The sequence below is a fragment of the Cygnus olor genome, chromosome 1, assembly GCF_009769625.2.
Source record: "Cygnus olor isolate bCygOlo1 chromosome 1, bCygOlo1.pri.v2, whole genome shotgun sequence".
In the NCBI taxonomy this organism is placed as follows: domain Eukaryota; kingdom Metazoa; phylum Chordata; class Aves; order Anseriformes; family Anatidae; genus Cygnus; species Cygnus olor.
In genome coordinates this window covers 102,330,800-102,351,063 of record NC_049169.1, presented here as the reverse complement: position 1 = coordinate 102,351,063, position 20,264 = coordinate 102,330,800, and the positions used below count along the sequence as shown (strand labels likewise).

At 40.7% G+C, this 20,264-nt stretch overlaps 1 protein-coding gene across 2 annotated transcripts in view; it reads left to right on the top strand.

Moving 5' to 3' along the window:
• The window catches only part of TEAD4 (TEA domain transcription factor 4), a 59,358-nt gene that overhangs the window by 32,374 nt on the left and 6,720 nt on the right, over positions 1-20,264 (top strand). For both annotated transcript variants that reach the window (XM_040574569.1, XM_040574577.1), the window contains 7 exons: positions 3,106-3,170; positions 4,102-4,164; positions 7,683-7,817; positions 8,677-8,720; positions 9,836-9,891; positions 10,677-10,807; positions 12,078-12,251. In XM_040574569.1, coding sequence (XP_040430503.1) covers positions 3,106-3,170; positions 4,102-4,164; positions 7,683-7,817; positions 8,677-8,720; positions 9,836-9,891; positions 10,677-10,807; positions 12,078-12,251 — 668 coding nt within the window. The remainder of the gene's footprint in view (positions 1-3,105; positions 3,171-4,101; positions 4,165-7,682; positions 7,818-8,676; positions 8,721-9,835; positions 9,892-10,676; positions 10,808-12,077; positions 12,252-20,264) is intronic.

Here is a 20,264-nt window from a genome sequence, read left to right as displayed (position 1 = left end):
TAACGATACCATTAGAAAAAGATTAACATCTGTAAATGTAAAACACTTTCCCATCCCTACCTGTGCTTTGGTGAACATGGCCTAAATGCAATCATGGAAATATGCATTCTTTCTCTGAAATAGATGGAATTAGTAACATTGCCAGCCCTTCCCTAAAGGTTTGGCTGGTGAATCTGTAGCACAGAATCCGTCCTTACATTCTCTTTTTTTTTTTTTTTTTTTTTTTTTCTGTCTTGAGTTAAACAAGGATTTAGAATAAAACCAATGTTTTCAAGGAAGAGTAAACTCTCTGAATAAAAATCACATTTCTTATCACTGCTTGCTTTCTTGATGTCTGTGGTGTCCTAATGTACAAGTTTTTCCCATACATTTTCCATAGAAAATAAAGTCTTTTTAACAGTTACAAATAAGCTTCACAAGAGCTGTGGCTTTGCATCCCAGTTTATTCTTGTTCCATTCCTCAAACAGTTGCAGCCATATAAGACATTGCAGCCATATACTTCCCACTCCAAATTTTAATTGAGGTACTCTATCACTACCAGTGTGGTCACCACAGCTGTGTTATTTTGCAGAGCCTGCTCTTTCTGTTGTGTTTCCTGCCTTGAATCAGCCTAGAGTTCAGATGTGTAGCTACTGCTTTTCTATTTCTGCTTTTTATTCCTCCATCACACTCCTGCTCAAAAAAAGACAAAAAAAAAAAAGGATATTTGTTAAGAGCTGATAACATGTGAGCCAGTTTATGGAACTGCATAGTCTGCCTTGTATCTTGGTGTCCATTCAGTTCTGTGGTGATAGCTGTGAATCAAGTCTAAACCTTATCCTCCTGTTCACTCCTGAAGTTGTCAGTAGCGCAGCCTTCTGTTTCTCTTCCTGATTTTTAAATCCTGGATCTCATTCTTCTGCAGTTTCTTGCTGTCATTCCAAGCAATTTCAAATTCTGTACTTGTAACTCTGTAGTTTCATGTTTCATTGTGTTTTTCATTCATGTTGCTGATAATAAATACCATTTTCCTCATTTATCACTGTGACTGTCTTTTCTTTGTATCCCTGCACTGGCCTCTCATTTTCCTATACTGCTCATTCCCTTGGCCCTGAAGGACCTATTCTGCCTGTCTCAGCCTGCAATGGCTGTTTGTTCTATATTCAGACAAGGATTTCTTCACCTCTTCCAGACAGTGCCCCACATTCCTGCTTATTGGAGCTCCTCATAATCTTCCACAAAACTAAGCTTACTTGTCTCTGTCTTCTCTGAAGAATTTACTGTATCATTTCACACTCCAAAATCCCATGTAACCATTTTCATATATTTACCTATTGTTGTTTATTTTCTTAGTCTTAGTTTCACAGACTGGCAGAATCATTTAGGTTGGAAGGGTTCTCTTGAGAGATTCCTCATTTGCTACAGCAAATTGCCCAAGACTGTGTCCAGTTGGGTTTTGAGTATCTCCGAGGATGGATACTACACAACCTCTCTGGGCAACCTGTTTCAGTATTTGACCACCCTCACAGTAAATAAGTGTTTTTTGTTGGTGTTTTTTTTTCCCCCTTTTTTTTTTCTTGTGTTCAGGTGGAATTTCATGTGTTTCATTTTGTGATCATTGTCTCTTGTCCTGTGCACTACTGAGAAGAGAGTGGGCCCTTCTTCATTCACTCCCATCAGGCATTTATATTCATTGGTAAAACTATCCAAGATTGGTAAAACTATCCAAGAGTTTTCTCTAGGCAGAGAACAAGCCCAGCACTCTCAGTCTTATGTGAAAGATGTTTTAGTCCATTAATCTTCTATTTATTTATTTATTTATTTATTTATTTTTGATGGACCTTTGCTGGACTTAATCCAGTATGTCCATATCTTTCTTGTGCTGAGGAGTCTCAAACTGGACACGGTACTCCCGATATCTCCTCAGCAGTACTGAGAAGAGGGGAAGGATCACCTCCCTTGACCTGCTGGCGATGCTCTTCCTAATGCAGCCTGGGATGCTGTTGCCCTTCTTAGCTGTAGGGGCACATTCCTGCATCGCATTCAGTTTGTTTTCAGCCCAGGTCCTTTCCTTCAAAGCAACTTTCCAAATTGTCAGTTCCCAGCATATACTGATGCTTAGAGTTATGCAGAACTTTGCATTTCCCTTTGTTGGACTCCATGAGATTCCTGTTGGCCCATTTCTCCAGTCAAGGTCCTTCTCCTGTCAAACTCCTCCTGAATAGCAGTGCAGCCAATCTGGACTATCAGCAACTCCTCCCAGTTTTGTGTGAACTTTCTGTGGTGCATAATGTCCCATTGTCTAGGTCATTAATGAAGGTGCTGAACTGTATTGGCCCAGTACACCACTACAGACTTGCCTCTAACTGACCTTTGTGCCATTGATCAAAATCCTCTGGGTCTGGCTGTTCAGCCAGTTTTCAGCCTACCTTCTTGTCTGCTTACCCAACTCATGCTTCTTCAGCTTGTCAATGAGGGTTTATGGGAGATAGTTTCAAATGCCATACTAAAGTTGAGGTACTCAATGTGTAGCGGTCTCCACTCATCCACCAAGTTAGTCATCTCATTGAAGAAGCTGTGTTGGGTAAGAATGATTTCCCATTTGTAAATCCATGTGGACTACTTCCAATCACCTTCTTGTCCTTTGTGTGTCTGGAAATGCAGTATAAGGTGCCCCATCATTTCCAGGTATGGAGGTGTGGCTGTCTGGCCTGCTGTTTCCTGGTTCTTCCCTCTTGCCTTTCTGAATGATGGAGGGTGAATGGATTTTTTTTTTGGTTGGTTGGTTGGTTTTGTTGTTTGTTTGTTTGTTTGTTTTTTCTGTTCATAGTGGCTACCTTGATCCATGCCTACAGAGTTTACACACTGTGGTAGTAAAATTATTAAGCAAAGTGTTTGATTCTCCTTTTTATCGATAAACTGTATTTTTATTGGTAAGCTATACAGATGCAAGCTGAGAAATAGCATTAGTAGCCCAAAGTTCTGCTTAGACTCCTACCGTGTGAACTAATCAATACCTTCCTAAAATCACTGCACTGGCAATCTCTATAGAAATAAAAAGATAAAAAAGGGAAAAAAAAAAACACTTTCTGTAAACTTTTATTTGCATTATTTCTCTGTTTCAGGCCGAAATGAGCTGATTGCCCGCTATATTAAGCTGAGAACAGGGAAAACACGCACAAGGAAACAGGTAGGTGTAAAGTTTTGGGGTTATTTTGGACCACTACACATATTGTAGGCTTATGAGAACAAATTCCTTGCTACTCGCTTGCTGTTAGTTTCTAGCTTTTGTGGAAATAGGTGGTTGTGCTGAGCTGGTTAGTAACAATGGTGGGAAGAGTCAGCTCAGGCATTTGATAATAGGACTGTAGCACTCCCACCACCCATCCACATTGTGACCCACAATTCTCACCTCCCACCCACATTGTGACCCTCAATTATTTCTGCTGTTAAACAGTGTGGGATTTTATTCATTCATTTGTTCATTTCAGTGAACATCAGTGGAGGATTCTTTGTTCAGGAAGATTCTTTGTCACAAATAGACAGCAATGGTGATTTTGAAAACACATGGCACATGGGATGAAAAAGGCACCTCTGTGCTTTAGGAATGACAGTACAGGCTATGCTGGACAAAGCACTGAGCAACATGGACCTCCTTTGGGTAGGGAGTTTATAGTTGATCTCCAGAAGTTCCTTCTAACCTAAACTATTCTATGATGTGTTTCAGCCCAGATTCTGAGAGTCATTATATAGTAGCCAAGGGTATGTAACATGGGTTTTCCTTCTCCCAAGAGGACGCCAGGATGGGGAGTAAAGAGATTAGAACTCTTAATCCCCAGATTTTTGGATGGGTTGGGTTGTTCGGTTTTAGAAGAGGTCTCCGGTTTAATAAAGACATTTGAATTGGAAAAGGCTTTATATGGCTTGTCTCTGTTGATAACCCACCTTACTTCATGACAATTATGCTCAGAAAAATATCTCATTATTACCTCAACCCCCCCTTCCTCCACAAACCTAAATAACTCCCTATTGCATAAGGTGCGTAAAGTAAACTGTTTACTTCTGCAAGCAGCTACCAAATGCTCCTCTGGAATGAAGATGGATTTTGTCTTTCAATGCAGGTATCTAGTCACATCCAGGTCCTGGCAAGGCGGAAAGCCAGAGAGATCCAAGCCAAGCTCAAGGTATTATGGGTATCCTTTTAACATATCATACAAGCCCCCTGAGTCAGCCATTCCCTCATCCGTTCCCTCTTTGAATAGCCTCAGAAAAGGCTGAGATTAGGCACTGAATTGTGGTAAGCTGGAGAGGAAAAGGTACTTCCCAGGAAGTGTTGTGCAAACACTTGTATTGTTGGAGCTCTGTGACGTCTGAGGCAATTCTATTTAAAGAATAAAGAAACAATAACTTTAATTTTGATGTGTCTGATTTCTACCTCCGGTTTACGCTGCTGTCCTTCAAGTCTGAATGTCCCTTGGACTTGGGAGCATGGGAAGAGTGTTTACCTGAGAAGGAGGGGGTTATGGTCACAAATGTTGACCAGTAATCACTCCATAGTGTTTTGTGGGCCTTGGGAATGGGTAGCCTTACCATTAGTGCTGTACTAGTTCTACCTTTATTAGTGGTAGTGACATGGAGTTGTCCCTGGGAAAGTATTCTGAGTTGGCAGAACTTGGGAGGAAGTTACAAAGCCACCTGGGATCTTCTCATGTAAAATGGTACCAGCTGAAGAGACTTTGCCCTTTGATTAATTCAGACCTGATTTGAAGAGGCCTGGGCCAATAAGGAAAATGGCTGACTTCTGAGTAAATCTGTGTTTTCCTTTCTGTAGGAAGAGCTCTGAGATCAAGCTAACGAACTGATACCTCTTGATGTTTATTTCCACTCACATTTGAAGCAGGGAAATGGCTCAGACTGAATTGCCAGAAATATCAAGAAGGTCATGTTTATGGGTGACAATTGCACAAAAGCATGCCCACATTAGAATGGGGCCTGCCCATTCTAGCCCATCCAGAAAGGGCCTGCTGAGCAGGATGTGAGGTCCAGTCCTTATTATAAATCATTCAGACGGTCAGGGAAGGAAGGCCTTCCTGACTTGTTATGGCATGCTTTAGGTGATGATGAAGGTCTTGATATCTCAGTCCAGCCCAGTCTTAAGTGGAAAGCTGTCACGTTATTTCTCTTGGCTGGCTGGGTAGCTCCTTCATGAGCCACACAAGGTGTAGATTTTCTGTGAATGAAATGTTAGCACCTAGTCTTGACCAGTGCTGAAGTGCATGCATCTCTAGTGAGCAGTGATAGCCTCTAATGGTCGTGACTATGCACCTCCCTCATCCCATTCCCAGGTCCATTTTAGAAACTGTGTTGTCTCTGTAATTTGCCTGTTGTGTTTCCAGCTGCTCTGATAAAGAGAAGGAGCCGCAAATTGTGACTATCTAATTCAGTGCTTCTAGGTAGGGCTGCCAAAGTTTGAAGCCTGTGGTGCTGTTAAGCAGTCAATTCAGGTGGAGGCCTGATTGAGAGGCAAGTTAGAGCTAGTAGGAAACAACAACTGCCTGGGGTGTTAAAAGATATACTGCTGCTCATATCTGTGACCTTGATTCTGTTCCTTGCATGTCACAGCTCTGGGATTTGGCATGATTGAAAAGTCCGTCAGCCGAACCTGTTTCTACTTAGTACACAAGAGCTGGCCGTTTTTGTTCTCAGGGAACGAAGGTGTCTTGGGGAGCTTCATGAAGCCATTGGTTGTTCTCCTTTTACACTAGCTCTGGCCATGCTGTGAGCTCTACCCGCTGCCTGCAGTGAACCATTCCCCACTACCAGACTGTTCCTTTCTGCCTGCAGAGGCGAGTCTGTAGCACTGATTCAATTCATTTACTGCTTTGCTTTCCCTAGTCATTTTCACAGAGCAAGGAAATGAAATCACATAAGTTACTGCCCTTCCTCTAAGTTCTTGCTGATAGCTGCGTGTTCTTCTATCACTGTTCATTTTCCACACTGTGTATATGTTTTCATATTTATATAGTAGAGTTCCAAGCAGCTACATGCTGACTTTTCAGAGCATGTAGTCTAATACTATTTTCTCCCACACAAACTGAGGTCTCTTCCTTAAGCTTGCACTGTTCCTATAGTAGATAGAGGTGAGGGCAGTAGAGTAAAGCTTGAAGAAAAATCTGTCACCAGAAGGCAGTAGTTTTCTGTCTTGGGTGGCTAATTGATACTATACTAAGGAAAAAAGAGGGACGTTTTGTTTTTATTATTATTTATTCCAGTGTGTTTTGAAAATATAAAAACAAAAGACAAAAATTGCTAATGTTAGGTAAAAGTTTTTGATGTCTTTTTTTTTTTTTTTTTTTTTTTTTTTTACTGGAAGCACAAATATAAATGAGTAGAGAATTGTTAGCTGAAAGAGCTGACAAATATGGTTTTTCTAGAGAGAAAATAAAGGAAGAAAAAAAACACTTTTCTGCACTGACAACTTGAAATGTCATGGGAAAAATAAAAGAAAAAGGAATTCTTACCTTTATAATGTTGCATGTAATCCTTAAAGAATTACCCAAAGCATCATTTAAACTGCATTCTGAAAAATGTAATCTTCACTTTGGAGATACTTAGGAACTTTTTCAGTAATTAAAATACTTCCATACATTTTAATGTTACTAACAAGAGTCATAGATAACATAAAAATGTTGTGCCCATTCAGATTATTTCACTTAAAAGTTATCATTTATTCTTGAGCTTTTGTTACACTTCCTCCAAATGTTTTTGCATTACACACATCAGTATCCCTGGGATTTGACCTTCAGAAAACCCTAGGAAGAGGGAGAGAGAATGGAGACCCAACGGTGAGAACTTACTGCAGTTACTAAAATTAACGAATATCATAGTTTTGAGAATTCCTGAGGAGGACAAGAGCATACCTCTTTCAGCAACTTCTCCAAGCCATCAATTCATCTGTGGCATTCCCATTATAATTATAATGCCACAGATAAATATGGCGTGTCTAAACAGTAAAGATAACTTTTTGGAGGGGTGTAGGAAGAATGTGGCAAAGTACTTTTGCTTGTCCAGTTATTTCTTGGTAGAAGAAATGAAGAATACCCTTAGTTTTAACCATACATTAGACCCCCTGTTTGTTGCACTGTTATTGCCTGTAAAGATGTGTACAGTTCCACAGTGCTGCTAAAATACAAAACAGAATGTTCTTGTGTATGTGCCCTGGGAGGTTATTAAGATTTCCTGTTTCCCCAAGAATGGTAATAAAATGTTCAGTTCTACCTGGGAGTAATGCAGTCCTGAACTGAGATAGTCTTTTTGCAGTGATGAAGACAAACTCCTTTTGTGTTAACAATTAGCTTTTTTTTTTTTTTAAATTAAGGTCGTATTTTCTGTAACAAAACATTTCAACTGTGGGGCTTAAAAACCTTCAGACAGAAAGTACAAATGCTTAATAGTGTCTAAAACAGTTATCCCAATATTCCAGAAAGGAAGATTAGTCACATTGAAAATATAGTAATAGATGAGGGACTCAAGCTTTGAAGAGTTCTTAGGATAGTTATTGGCAAATCTGCTGCCCAGGTTCTTAGAGATACTTATTCCCTACAAAGAAGCTGGTGATAATCCTGTTTATGCAGCATTAGGCCAGGCAACAGGTTTATCATTATAATCATTGTGTTTTTTCTCTTTCTACTCTTGCCCTTAGGATCAGGCAGCTAAAGATAAAGCCATGCAGAGTATGGCTACAATGTCATCTGCCCAGATTATCTCTGCAACTGCCTTCCATAGTAAAATGGCTTTGCCTGGTCTCCCACGACCAGCCTACCCTGCTGTTTCTGGGGTGAGTGAATCATTGTCTTGGAGGAGTTGGATTGAAGACACTTGAATATTGAAAGGGTGTTGGGACCTGCTCAGGAATATCCTGAGAACACTGGAAAGAATGGGCCAAAAGTCATTTTCTTTGTAGAGTAAATCTATCATATAGCTTCAAAAGTTTGAGTCTGATTTTTTGCTCACACTGATGCAAAATAACGGTGTTTTTATTTTATTTTATTTTATTTTATTTTAATTTAGACACAAGTGAAAGAACAACCAGAGATCCTCTGGGTATTAACCTTCCTGAAATATTTTTAGGTGTCTGTACTCCTTTCTTAGTCCAGGTTCTTGGATAAAACAATTTGGGCCACCCCAACCCTTTCTCAATCCCATCATTCCCAACCTAATTCTGAGTGCTTACATCACAAATTTATAGCCCTTACATAAAACCTTTAACAGAGGAGGCCTGTCAGCATCCCACATTTTTTTGTGTTGGACCTAGTGAGATTTGCTGAGCATTGATTTCTGCCAAAATACTTCTGTAAAGTTTTCCTGGAGAAAATGGTCCATTCAAGAGCGGGATCCCTCTGAAGACGGAGGTACAAGAATGCGTACATAGCATTTAACATTAAAAAAACACCGTTGGGTCAGTTTCTTGCATGTCACTACTGGTAACATATAGAAGGAAAACCAAGACCAGTGAGCACCTCCACAAGTATTAAATCAAGAAAGTAGAATGAGTAAATCAAGAAGTGAATGAATGTAGCAAAGTCACATCTTTAAGTCTGTGAGCTTGCAGTTTCTTTCTTTAGACAGTGGCAAGTCTGGCTTTTTAACTTTGTCCTAAGAGTGATGACCGTTGCCTGTATGTTGTTCTTTTGCAGTTTTGGCAAGGACCTTTGCCAGGCCAAGCTGGATCTTCTCAAGAGTAAGTATTCCTTCATCTGAGTGTCTAAAGCAGGTGCTTCCTTTATCCTCCTTGAGGAACACCATTAGCTATTTCAAGATTTATGAAATGCTAAGATAATTGAGTCTTTGTTCTCAGACAGATTCCGTGACAGTGGATCTGAGACTTAAATTAAGGCCCATGGTTGAAGACAAACTGAGGGTCACAAGAGAGTCTTAAACAGATAAAACCCTATGTCTTCATAAACAAACAACACAGACAGACTCTCAGCGTTTGTAGAAATACAAACAGCACCAAAAGCCTCATCCTTTACCCATCTCTGGCTGATAAAGATTAAGGTGTTTGTAGGAAATAAACAAACGACATGGATCCATCCAGTAGCTGGGTGTATGCACTCTATCCAGAAGCTATCCGTGGATCCCTTGTCTGCCTTTTTGCTGGCACCCAAGCAAGTGAATCCCTGAGGCTGCAGCTCCACTCCATTTGCTGTTGCAGGCCCCTCACTCACACACACAAACACATGCATGTGCAAAAACACACACAGTGAATGCCTTTGGTAGCAGGGTTTAGATGCACAATCCACCCAGTAGCTGGGTCTGGGTCTTCGCTCTCCCTAGTCTGCCTCCCACAAAAATAAACACACACACACAAACTAGACTTACAGTCACCCTCCAGGCTCCATAATTCATAATTCAGGTTGTTCTGCCTGCCATTGTTCTGTGCTACTTTTGAGTGTGTGGAGACAATTTTAAGCCACCTTAGGGACAAGTGGCTGGAAGGGATATGTTCTATGTTCTTCGCCCTGGCTATGTGTTCTTGCTCTCTTCTGGTGCTGTTTTTGATGTTTGTGGGGCAGATCAGGGAACAGACAGACATAGAGAACAGATAGGAATAGATAGGCTATTAGTATCAGGTAGGAATAGATAGTCTATTAGTATCAGATACTAATAGGCTATTAATATGGGGAAAGGAGTTTGTAAAAGAATAGAAGCCATTCTGGGAGAAATTAAAAGTGTTTGATTTAATCATCTAATCTGTGTAAAAAGTTGATCAAGTGTCTTTTCCTTTTTTTTTTCTTTTTTTTTTTGTTGTTATTTTCTTGTTATTTTTAACCATCTCTCTGTGTATGTCTGTAGTGTGAAACCTTTTTCTCAACAACCATATGCTGTACAGCCTCCGCTGCCACTACCAGGTAGGTAAGAAAATACAGTCCTTGCTTTGAAATTGTGCTAACTTCAAAAATAGCTAACACTTACAAAATGATGCAGTTATTTTTTTAAAAGTCTTTTTACCTACGGAAACATTTTAGTGAGTTCAATATTCATTTTATATGATTTCCCCTTATCACCATTTTCCATCCTTTTATTGAGAGAGCTGAAGCACTTTAATTTTGGTTTATTTAAATAAACACACACACACATTTTTTCCTGTTTTGGTTAGTTGTTTGGGTGTTTCTTTTCCTCCTAGCTAAACATAAAATGAAAGCTAATGCATCTCTATTGTTCTTCCACCATGCTGGATGTACTAGAACAGTGTTTTTTGTCATAACATGATTGCCTTTCCAATTCCTTATTAAATTGAACAATAAATGTCTTTTTCTTCTCAACTTCCTCTGTTTGGGAAGTTAATGATCATGCTAATGGTATTGCTTCATTCTCTGATACTAAAGCAGCCTATTCCTCTGCTCATTTAAGGCCCAGTCCAGGTCCTGTTAAAGTTGCTGAATGTTTTCTCTGGTGTCAAAACCAGGTAGATTGTCTTTTACAGTCATGACAACCCTGACATTACTGTCTTAGCAGAGGGTGACTGAAAAGCCGTTTAGAGCACATGTAGAACGAGAAACCTCTGAATGATATTTCTGCATGATGAAGTTAGATGAAAATGTAATTAATCAGCTTTGACAACAGGTGCTTTTCTGGAAAGTTATTACCAACTTGTCTATTTCTAAATTTTGATACATAAATCTTGTGTACTCAGGGTTTGAGTCTCCTGCTGGTCTCTCCCCTTCACCATCAGTACCAGCTTGGCAAGGACGAAGGGTTGCTAGCTCCAAACTTTGGATGTTAGAATTCTCTGCATTCTTGGAACAGCAGCAAGATCAAGATACAGTAAGATACACACCTGACTTCCACCCCTCATTTAATTTTGATATTCAGGTAGCTTCTGCTCATTGTGGATGTGTTATACTACTATATGTACATGGAAATACTTACTTCATTGCTCTACTGAGAATACATCTTCGGGAAACAACCCAGTTAAAATAGATCTTTCTCTTAGAGGACAGAATCGCTTATAGCAATATAGCCAGCTCTGTGCCATGTGCTTTTGGCCTTCCTTTACAGGGTCATGGTCATTCACATACCAGATCTCAAGGCACTGACATCATAAGCCGGTGGAACAGCCCCTGCAGGGCTATTCTAGTTATCCTTTTCAGACTTGGAGTACAGATCCAACACCAGATGATGCTAAGATAACATGGAGCCACATAGTCTCTCTGGTGTGCTGAGAACTTAAATCTGCGGGGCAACTGGGATTAATGTGAATCAGAGTGTTTCTGTGTTGCCACCTATAAAATGGGAATAATAAAACTTGCTTGTCTCACTAAAGTCTTGTGATATTGCATATTGAGACACATTGGTGATGGGCCAGTTATACTTCCTGTCTCTGAGACAGGATAACTGCAGTTCAGAAAAGATGGTAGTATTTGGCTGGCATCTTGCTGTGGGAATTTAGGCAGTTCTTCACAGGATAAGGAGCTTTGATGTTTATTGACTGAATGATTTGTGACAGGTAGCATTCTGCATCTCAAGTTATTTCGTACTATATAACAGTGGCATGAGGCAATGGTTTAGGACTGAATGTAAGAAAAAAAAGCACACAATAATGTTTCAGAAGAAGCAAGAAGTGTGGATGTATTGATAAGAAAGAAATAACAACATGAGCTGGTATTAGCAGATACCTTTCTGCTAATTTTTCTGCTTTTTTAGAAAGTGCTATCAAATTTTCAGTGATTCCAGTAGTCAGGCTGTGTTTGCCTGTTACTTCTGGATAAAGATGACAGAACAATTATTGTCACAATTCTGGAGTGACGGTTTAGTGTGTAGTGTGGGGGTACAGAGCTTTCTGTGTAATCACTCATACAATTTTAGGCAGCACCCCCTTCTGTATACTGTTCATACACCCTCAATAGATTGATAAGTGAACTGTGTGTTTTCTGAGCATGAGGATATTTTAAAATGATCTCATGAGCTTTTTGGTTTTCTGTGGTGGGATGGACTCTACCAGTTTGCTAAAGTGTCAGTTTTTCTCGCATGAAGAAATGTATGCTCAGAATGTACTGAACAATTTCCTAATTCCATATTTTTCCTCTTCTTGCAGTATAACAAACACCTGTTCGTGCACATTGGGCAATCAAGTCCCAGCTACAATGATCCCTATCTTGAGGCAGTGGATATCCGGCAGATCTATGACAAGTTCCCTGAGAAAAAAGGGGGCCTGAAGGAGCTGTTTGAAAGGGGGCCAGCTAATGCCTTCTTCCTTGTCAAGTTCTGGGTAAGGGAAGGGCCCTTTGTAGGGTACCCATTTACTATGAAGTTCTTACTTTAAAGGTCACTAGCTGTTAGAAGACTATCAGCTCCCAACAAATTTACACTGTGCAGAAGACTTAATAGAGTCACAGCTGTCTTTGGGGATCTTTCCTTGATTGCACAAGGCCCTCTTTCCAGCCTGGAGCAGGACATATCTTTCACAGTGTCATTTGCAGAGTTCTTCTTAACTAGTGTCCGTGGAGTTTGGTAATTTGAACTTATTTATTTATTATTTTTTGGAAAATTTTATTTATGTATAAGAGAAAAATTCAGAGAAAATTCTTTGTGTATTCATATGCATTCACTTCCCTCAGTGCTGAGTAAATTCTCAGTCAGAGACAACATTTTTCCTTCTCTTCTCTCATCTCATTAGCTGGATTTTGTGTTATCCAAGTACTAATGATTTACAGATATGTATTGACTGCAGGCATGAAGATAGACAAAAGATAAGAGAGACATATTATGAAATTGGATTATGTTGCTAATATACTACTGAATTTGCTTATGGTAAGTTGGCAGAAATCAGCCTGGCAAAAAACTATGCACTCAATTTGGCCTGGATAGAATTTTCATGAGTTAGCTTAAATTTGCAAAAAGCTGTGCCATTGTGCTTCAGGATACAAATAAAATAGTTTTGATTATCAATATTATTACAGATATTACACAATTAAAAATAATAGGAGCTTGGGGCAGTTGCAAGCTAGATGGCTGAGGGAATGTGTAATGAGATTTGGAGCTTTTCACCTTGAACTTACCACTTATGATTCAACCCCAGGTCAGGAGTAAGATGATGAGAAATGATCTTCCATATCTCATACTCTTCAAACAAACTGGAATTAGAAAGCCTGTTAACTAGTGCTTTCAGGAGAAAGAGGAGTTAATTTAAGTGCCTTGAGATGTTTATTCCCAGCTGTTCCAAGCCTGGCCTTTCCAGAAATGAATTGGAGAACGCTGGCTAGGAGTCTGCTGTTCAAGTGTCTGGTATTTTTCCTTGGAGACACATCATTTTACTGCCCTAGATTGTGTACTACTGAGCTGTACTGGTAATGGGACTAGCCTCAGTCAAAATACAACAAAGCCTGCTTGAGAAAGTTGAAATAAAAAGTAAAATACCAACCCTGTTTCCCTGTGGATGGCAGATACCTGGGAGAGACAGCAGCATCTTGCTGGAAAGGGTCTCCTTTGACAACCGCCTGGGTAGTAAATGCCCTACTAAGAACTGTCTGAGAAAGGAAACAGAAGTCTCATGTGACAAAAGAAAGGAAAAGCTAAGAGGGAATGGCTTCTAAGAAGAGGTCCGTGCAGAAGTAGGAGCAGCAACAAACAGCTGCTTAGGTGATTTGTTCTGTAGGGATCCCATATAAGTGCTTGTGCCAAGGTGAAGAGGACTGGCTCCTTTGTGGTATCACTTGGAAGTGCTTTGGAAGTTTTCCAAGAACAAAACAAAACAGGGAATCATAGAATCATAGAATAGGAGCTTAGAGGGAGATGTTAACTAGACAGAATAAAACACTGAATTCCTTGACTTAAGGGGAGAAAAATCACAATGAACTTGTGATCTTGTGCAACTGCGATTTTATTTATCTAAGCAGTTAGCATACTTTTGTGCTTGTGGGGTTGGCTTTGGAGATTTTGCTTCCTTTTAATAACAAGGGTAAATGTGGCCTACATACCATGTCAGACCAATTAGAATCAGGCTTTTAAGGATTTACATGTTGCAATGTCATTGAGTTGGCCCTCAGTGGGCCCACATGGGGTGTCTGGTGTTCAGAGGGTATCAACTCATTGAAACTTGGTTTGCATAAAGAGATGTGACATAGGATTTGAAGAATCTTTACTCCACTGTCAGTGGTACTATACATGGTCTCTGCATTTGTCTGCATTTGTACATGCATGGTCTCTGCATGGGTCTCTGCATTTGTATTCTTCACAACAGCGATGTTTCTGGATTTCTGGTTTAATATTTTGGCTTTCTCACTTGTTTTTTGGTACCTTTGCATTGTTGAGTCCTGTCTGGAGTTGACATCAGGTTTTATTGGTGGAAACACTGAAGGATGTTGCTTACAAGTAAGCTTACGAGTAAAGTCATTGGTTGAATAAAATCAAATAAGGTTTGATTCCCATTATAAATGTGGCACAGTGCATTACAGTCATGGGAATTCGTGAGTTTTATGTATTGCAATAGATGGTGCAACTCCAGCCCACAGGAGAGAACAGCTCATATAAAGTAGCAAAACCTGCAAATTCTACATGACATTACGTTGGTATTTCCAAATATGGAAGTGTGGGCTTGACCAAATGTTTTACAGGCTCTGGTAGTAAGAAAGTGTTCTTGTTTTCAAAAGTTCTTTTTTGCCACACCTCACCCTCCCTAAACAAACACTTTTCATAGATAAGGCAATGTAATTAAAAAAAAAGTTTTTCAGAAAAGATGAGATTTCAGCTGAGATTTTTATGTATCTCTGCATTTTTATACCTCTGTAAACAGTATACAATAGAGTGTTTTTTCATTTTATTCCCTGATTACTCTGAAAAGCTATATGAGTACACCGATGTCCAAAGGTGCTAGATAAAGCAATTGCTATACTGTTGAATTCATAGTTTTGTTTGTTTGTTCGCTTTGTTAAGTTAAAAGTCTTATCCAAAAGCAACTTACTGATAATCTAAAATTGGATGGGTAATTAAATACGTATTAAGGTATGTTTTGAGACATGAAGATAATGAATGTTTTTTTCAGAGGTTCTGAACTGAAGTGGTGGTTGCAGGTGGCAAAGATTTCCAAAAAAAAAAAATCAAGACATTGAATAAGTTGTTTTTGTATTTATGCAGTTTTACACCTGAGGAACCTGAGTCAGGAAACTGCCAGTACTGCACTATGAAGTGAATATATGCAATGATCTGTTGTGCACTGAAAGCCTAACTCCAAACACCAGGTCTGGGGTTTCTTGACATTTCACAGGAGGCAGTAGAACTGAGAAATAGAGTTCACATTTATTCAGTGGTGTTTTAAATTATTTATACAATAGCTAAGTGTTAAAAGTTGACTAATTTGAAAGATAAGCAGTATTTGCAATTCTTCCTTGATTTTGGCTTTGAAAGTCTGGTACAATGAACTAACTCTTTGACTTGGATTGGCAGGTTGTGTATGATATCTCAGTGACATTTCTCCGTGCTCCAAGTGCATTCTAGCACACAACAATGAATGTGAGACATTTGCCTTCCAACACATAGGCAGTGGCAGCTCTGCTCTTTTCCAGTGTAATATTATCTCTACCACCTGTTACTTGTTTCTCCCCATGAACTCCTCCTAAATTCATCGTTATTAATAGTTTGGGGAAGAGGAGTTTTCAGGGCTTTGCACATTAGTAGAATGGTGCACTTGCATCTTAAAGCTTTCAGAAGTTGTGAAAATGACTAAAAGATAGAAGGAAGATAAGGGAAAAAAAAAGGAAAGAAAGAAAGAAAGAAATTCAGGATAGGCAGTACTTTGTCCAGAGCAGACATCTGCATAGGGGTGTTATCAAGGGAATTGCTTAGGAGACCTTTCCTGTCAGTGATGAAAACATGTAATAATTTCTCATCGGTGATAGGCAAGTTGAATCAGTCAAATCACTGTGTGGTTTCTTTCCATTAAATGAATTATACTTTAGTGGAAGGGGCTGGAGGGGTGGGCTAGAGTGCATGTCCTGCACTTGGCTTCTCTCCTCTCCCAGGCAAATCCAGTCAGGTCAGCAGCAGTGCAAATTCCCTTTGTCACCTTGTCCTGTCTGCTGTATGCCTTCCACCCTGATTTTTAAGATCTTTGCCTTTTTTTTTTGTTTGTTTTTTTTTTTGAGAATGGATCTGGATCTGACAGCACGTTAATTTCACCTGCAGTCAACAGCAACACACCCTAACAGTTGCTAGCTTATGTAAGGGATCTCTATGTCAACCAATGACACTTTTTTCACCAAAGTTATTCCCCAGAGTGTTCAACAGAATAGATATTTTTGGCAGCAAAAACCAGATTGAATTGCTGAGGCAATCTGTCAGCTGGATGTTAAAATTACACAATCCTTGGTGGCTAGCTAAGTCGCAGCTAACCTTATTGTTGGTAAGACCTTCTGCAATTTTTTCTAGCTCTGGAACTGCCATCTTGCACCTTTCTTGGAGGTAGTGGCACACATTTTGAAACATTCTTAGAGAATTGCTTACCATGTGCCTTTCCATTGACTGTGGGACATGCGTGCAAGATATTGTCAAGCTATGGTTTCTCACATTTACTACAACTTGGACTCTTGTCCAGTTACTGCTTTTCAAAGCCTCAGATAAGCTGAAGACTGATTCTCAAAGGTCACATTTCCCTTTGTGAACAGTTTCTGAGAAATTTTGATTCACAGCCTTATCCTAGCAGGAATGAGGCCTTTCTCAGTAATCAGTTGTGAAACTCACTCCCACCAAAGATCAGACAAAAAACTTAGTGTTGTTAGGATACTGCACAATGCCAACTTTTCTGTGTTTCTTTCCTGGGGTTGCAGTTATTGAGTAATAAACACAGGCTCATCCAAGGCGTTTGCAGTAGAGCTGCTAAGAACTCAGACCACCAAGATGATTTTAAAAAAGAAAAAAAAGTAATACTAGCCTTGTTCAGGATTACTATGCCTCTCCCCAAACAAATCCATTTTCTTCTGTCTAGATTTTTTTTTTTTTTTTGCATTTAAGAAAATTTGCTTACTTCTCCTTAAAGGAGGAAATCTCAGATGTTAGCACCGAAACAGGCAGATCAACTATCTTGAATGCAATCTGTAGATCTCTGAGACCTATTTCCACAGACACCTCAGTGACTGTAATTTCAGCATGTTTGGAACTCAACAGGCAAGCTGAAGACAAGTATGTCATTTGTGCTGAGCTTGCACAGTAAGTTGAATTCATTCCAGACACATCAGATTGTTGCTATGAGCTGGCTAAAGAGTGCACACCTTTTTGCATCTGGAATTTCTTGGACAGAAGGCAAGAGCCCTGACTTTGTCAGATAAAGTAGTATGGTCCAGTCAGTGGCTCATCAATCACCTTCAGCTTGTAATATGTCTCTTGTATTTATTCTTCTTCTTTGCCCTTGAAGAAATGTGAACAGCTGTGACTGCTGACAGCACCCAACCAGCTTAAATGTTGCTTCTGCTCCTGCTGCAATGATACCCTGTTGCTAGCAGTGGCTGCTAGGAGCCTGGGGGACAAGGCAACTCATCCCATTGGGTGGGGGATTTCCTAAATCCTGACTGTCTTTCCTTTGGCTGCCTAGGATGGGGTAAGGAATGTATTCAAGAGTTATCTCACTACTTGTTAGATATGCTAGTGTGTTTGCCACTGAGGAGCTCGGAGACCTAGGTTCTAGCCTCCAAGTCTGAATCACATTTAGTGTTATGTCTTCAAGAAGTCCATGCATTCCCAGACTATAAAGTGAGGACTGGCCTTCCTACTTGATGAAGTGATGGGAAAATTAATTCACTCTAAGTTACAATTAATATTATTGCCTTGTATCTTCGAGGCATGGAATGTACTGGACAGAATAAAACAGATCTTCCTCTGCTTGGTTTCATACCTGGTACATTCTGGGCAGAGAGAAATGTGAGCAGGCACAGGATGAGGTGTGATTTGGCACAAACTTTTGTTTAGGGGAAGAAACACTGGAAGTGAAGAGAAAGGAAGAATCCTTTCCCCAAAGTGACAATATGGTTTTGAGTCCTGTTGATGAGGAGCTCATAAGAATCTAGGCATGGAGTCTGTATCATTTTCAGATGTTAAGTTAAAAGCAATATCTCTTTTGGTCATTAGAGATTCTATTATATGCAACAAGATTTTGTCCTTGTGCAATCATGGGAAGTGTAACTGCATCTAATAGGGATTTACCTGACTGTCCAGTTGATACTTAGAGGTTAGATTGGCTATGGCACATATCATTGTTTTTTTTTTTTTTTTTTCCCTCAATTGTCTCCCTTTGGAAGTAATAATCTCCATAGGAGGGAAAACTAGTGTATCGGGGTTTGACTCCTGAGCTGCTGTGGTTCTTTGGCCTTATATTTACATATAGAATCACAGAATGATTGAGGTTGGAAGGGACCTCCAGAGATCGTCTAGTCCAACCTCCCTGCCAAGCAGGGTCACTTAGAACACATTGCACAGGATTGCATCCAGGTGAGTTTTGAATATCTCCAGAGAAGGAGACTCCACAGCCTCTATGGGCAACCTGTTCCACTGCTCCCTCACCCTCACAGTAAAGAAGATTTTCCTCATATGCAGATAGAACTTCCTGGGTTTCAGTTTGTGCCCATTGCTTCTCATCCTATCGCTGGGCACTGCCAAAAGGAGTCTGTCCCCACTGTCTTGACACCCCTCTGTACAGGTATTTATACACATTGATAAAATCCCCTCTCAGCCTTCTCTTCTATAGGCTAAGCAGGCCCAGCTCTCTCATCCTTTCCTTATAAGAGAGTTGCTCCAGTCCCCTCATGATCTTAGTAGCCCTCTGCTGGACTTGCTCCAGTAGCTCCATGTCCCTCTTGTACCAGGGAGCCCAGAACTGGACACAAAACTCCAGGTGTGGCCTCACCAGTGTTGAGCAGAGGGGGAGGGTCACCTTTCTCAACCTGCTTTCCACAGTCCTCTTGATGCAGGCTAGGATCCCATTGGCCTTCTTGGCCACAAGGGCACACTGCTGGCTTACGGTTAACTTGTTGTCCATGACAACCCCCAGGTCCCTCGCCGCAGAGCTGCCAGCAGTATCCGTCTGAGGTGTTGCAGCTCCATTGTGCTACAAACATGAACCAAAGTCCTCAGCCAGCTGCTGCCCTCCTTCCCTGGAGTTGCTGAGATTTCATGTATGGGATTTTTCATTGTGTTTATCCCCCCCACCCTGAGATATAGCTGAACACTATTGTGAAGGACTCCTAGTCTGGTTCCTCTTTTGAGAAGAAAAAGGATTAATCTTTATTCAGACAGCTGGAATATGGGTCAAATAAACCAAAAAATCAATACAGTTAGCTTCCTTGACATCTGGCCTGAAGGCCACACCCAGAGAATGGTGGTCCATGGCTCTATGTACAGGTGGACGCTGGTGATGACTGGTGTCCCTCAGGGGTTCATCCTGGGACCAGTACTGTTTAATATCTTTATCAATTACATAGATGGTGGGATCGAGTGCACCCTCAGCAAGTTCACAGATGACACCAAACTGAGTGGTGCAGTTGATACAACAGAAGGAAGGGATGCCATCCAGAGGGACCTGGACAAGCTTTAGAAGTGGGCCCATGTGAATCTAATGAGGTTCAACAAGTCCAAGTGCAAGGTGCTGCACCTGGGTCGGGGCAATCCCAGACATGAGGACAAACTGGTAGAAGATCTCATTGAGAGCAGCCCTACAGAGAAGGACTTGGGGGTTCTGGTGGTTGGAAAGCTCGACATGAGCCAGCAGTGTGCGCTTGCAGCCCAGAAGGCCAACTGCATCCTGGGCTGCATCAACAGAGGAGTGGCCAGCAGGTCGAGGGAGGTGATTGTCCTCTCTGTTCTGCCCTTTTGAGGCCTCACCTGGAGTGCTGCATCCAGACTTGAGGCCCCCAGCACAAGGAAGATGTGGACCTGTTAGAGTGAGTCTGGAAGAGAGCCACAAAGTTGATCAGAGGGGTGGAGCACCTCTCCTATGAAGAAAGGCTGAGAGAGCTGGGGATGTTCAGCCTGAAGAAGAGAAGGCTCTGGGAAGACCTTATTGCAGCTTTTCAATATTTAAAGGAAGCTTATAAAAAAGATAGAGAGCAACTTTTTGCTTAGATAATGACAGGATGAGGGGCAATGGTTTTAAACTAAAAGAGGGGAGATTTAGATTAGAGGTTAGGAGGAAATTCTTTTCTCAGAGAGTGGTGAGGCACTGGAACAGGTTGCCCAGAGAGGCTGTGGATGCCCAGTTCCTGGAGGTGTTCAAGAGAAGGTTGGACGAGGCCCTGGGCAA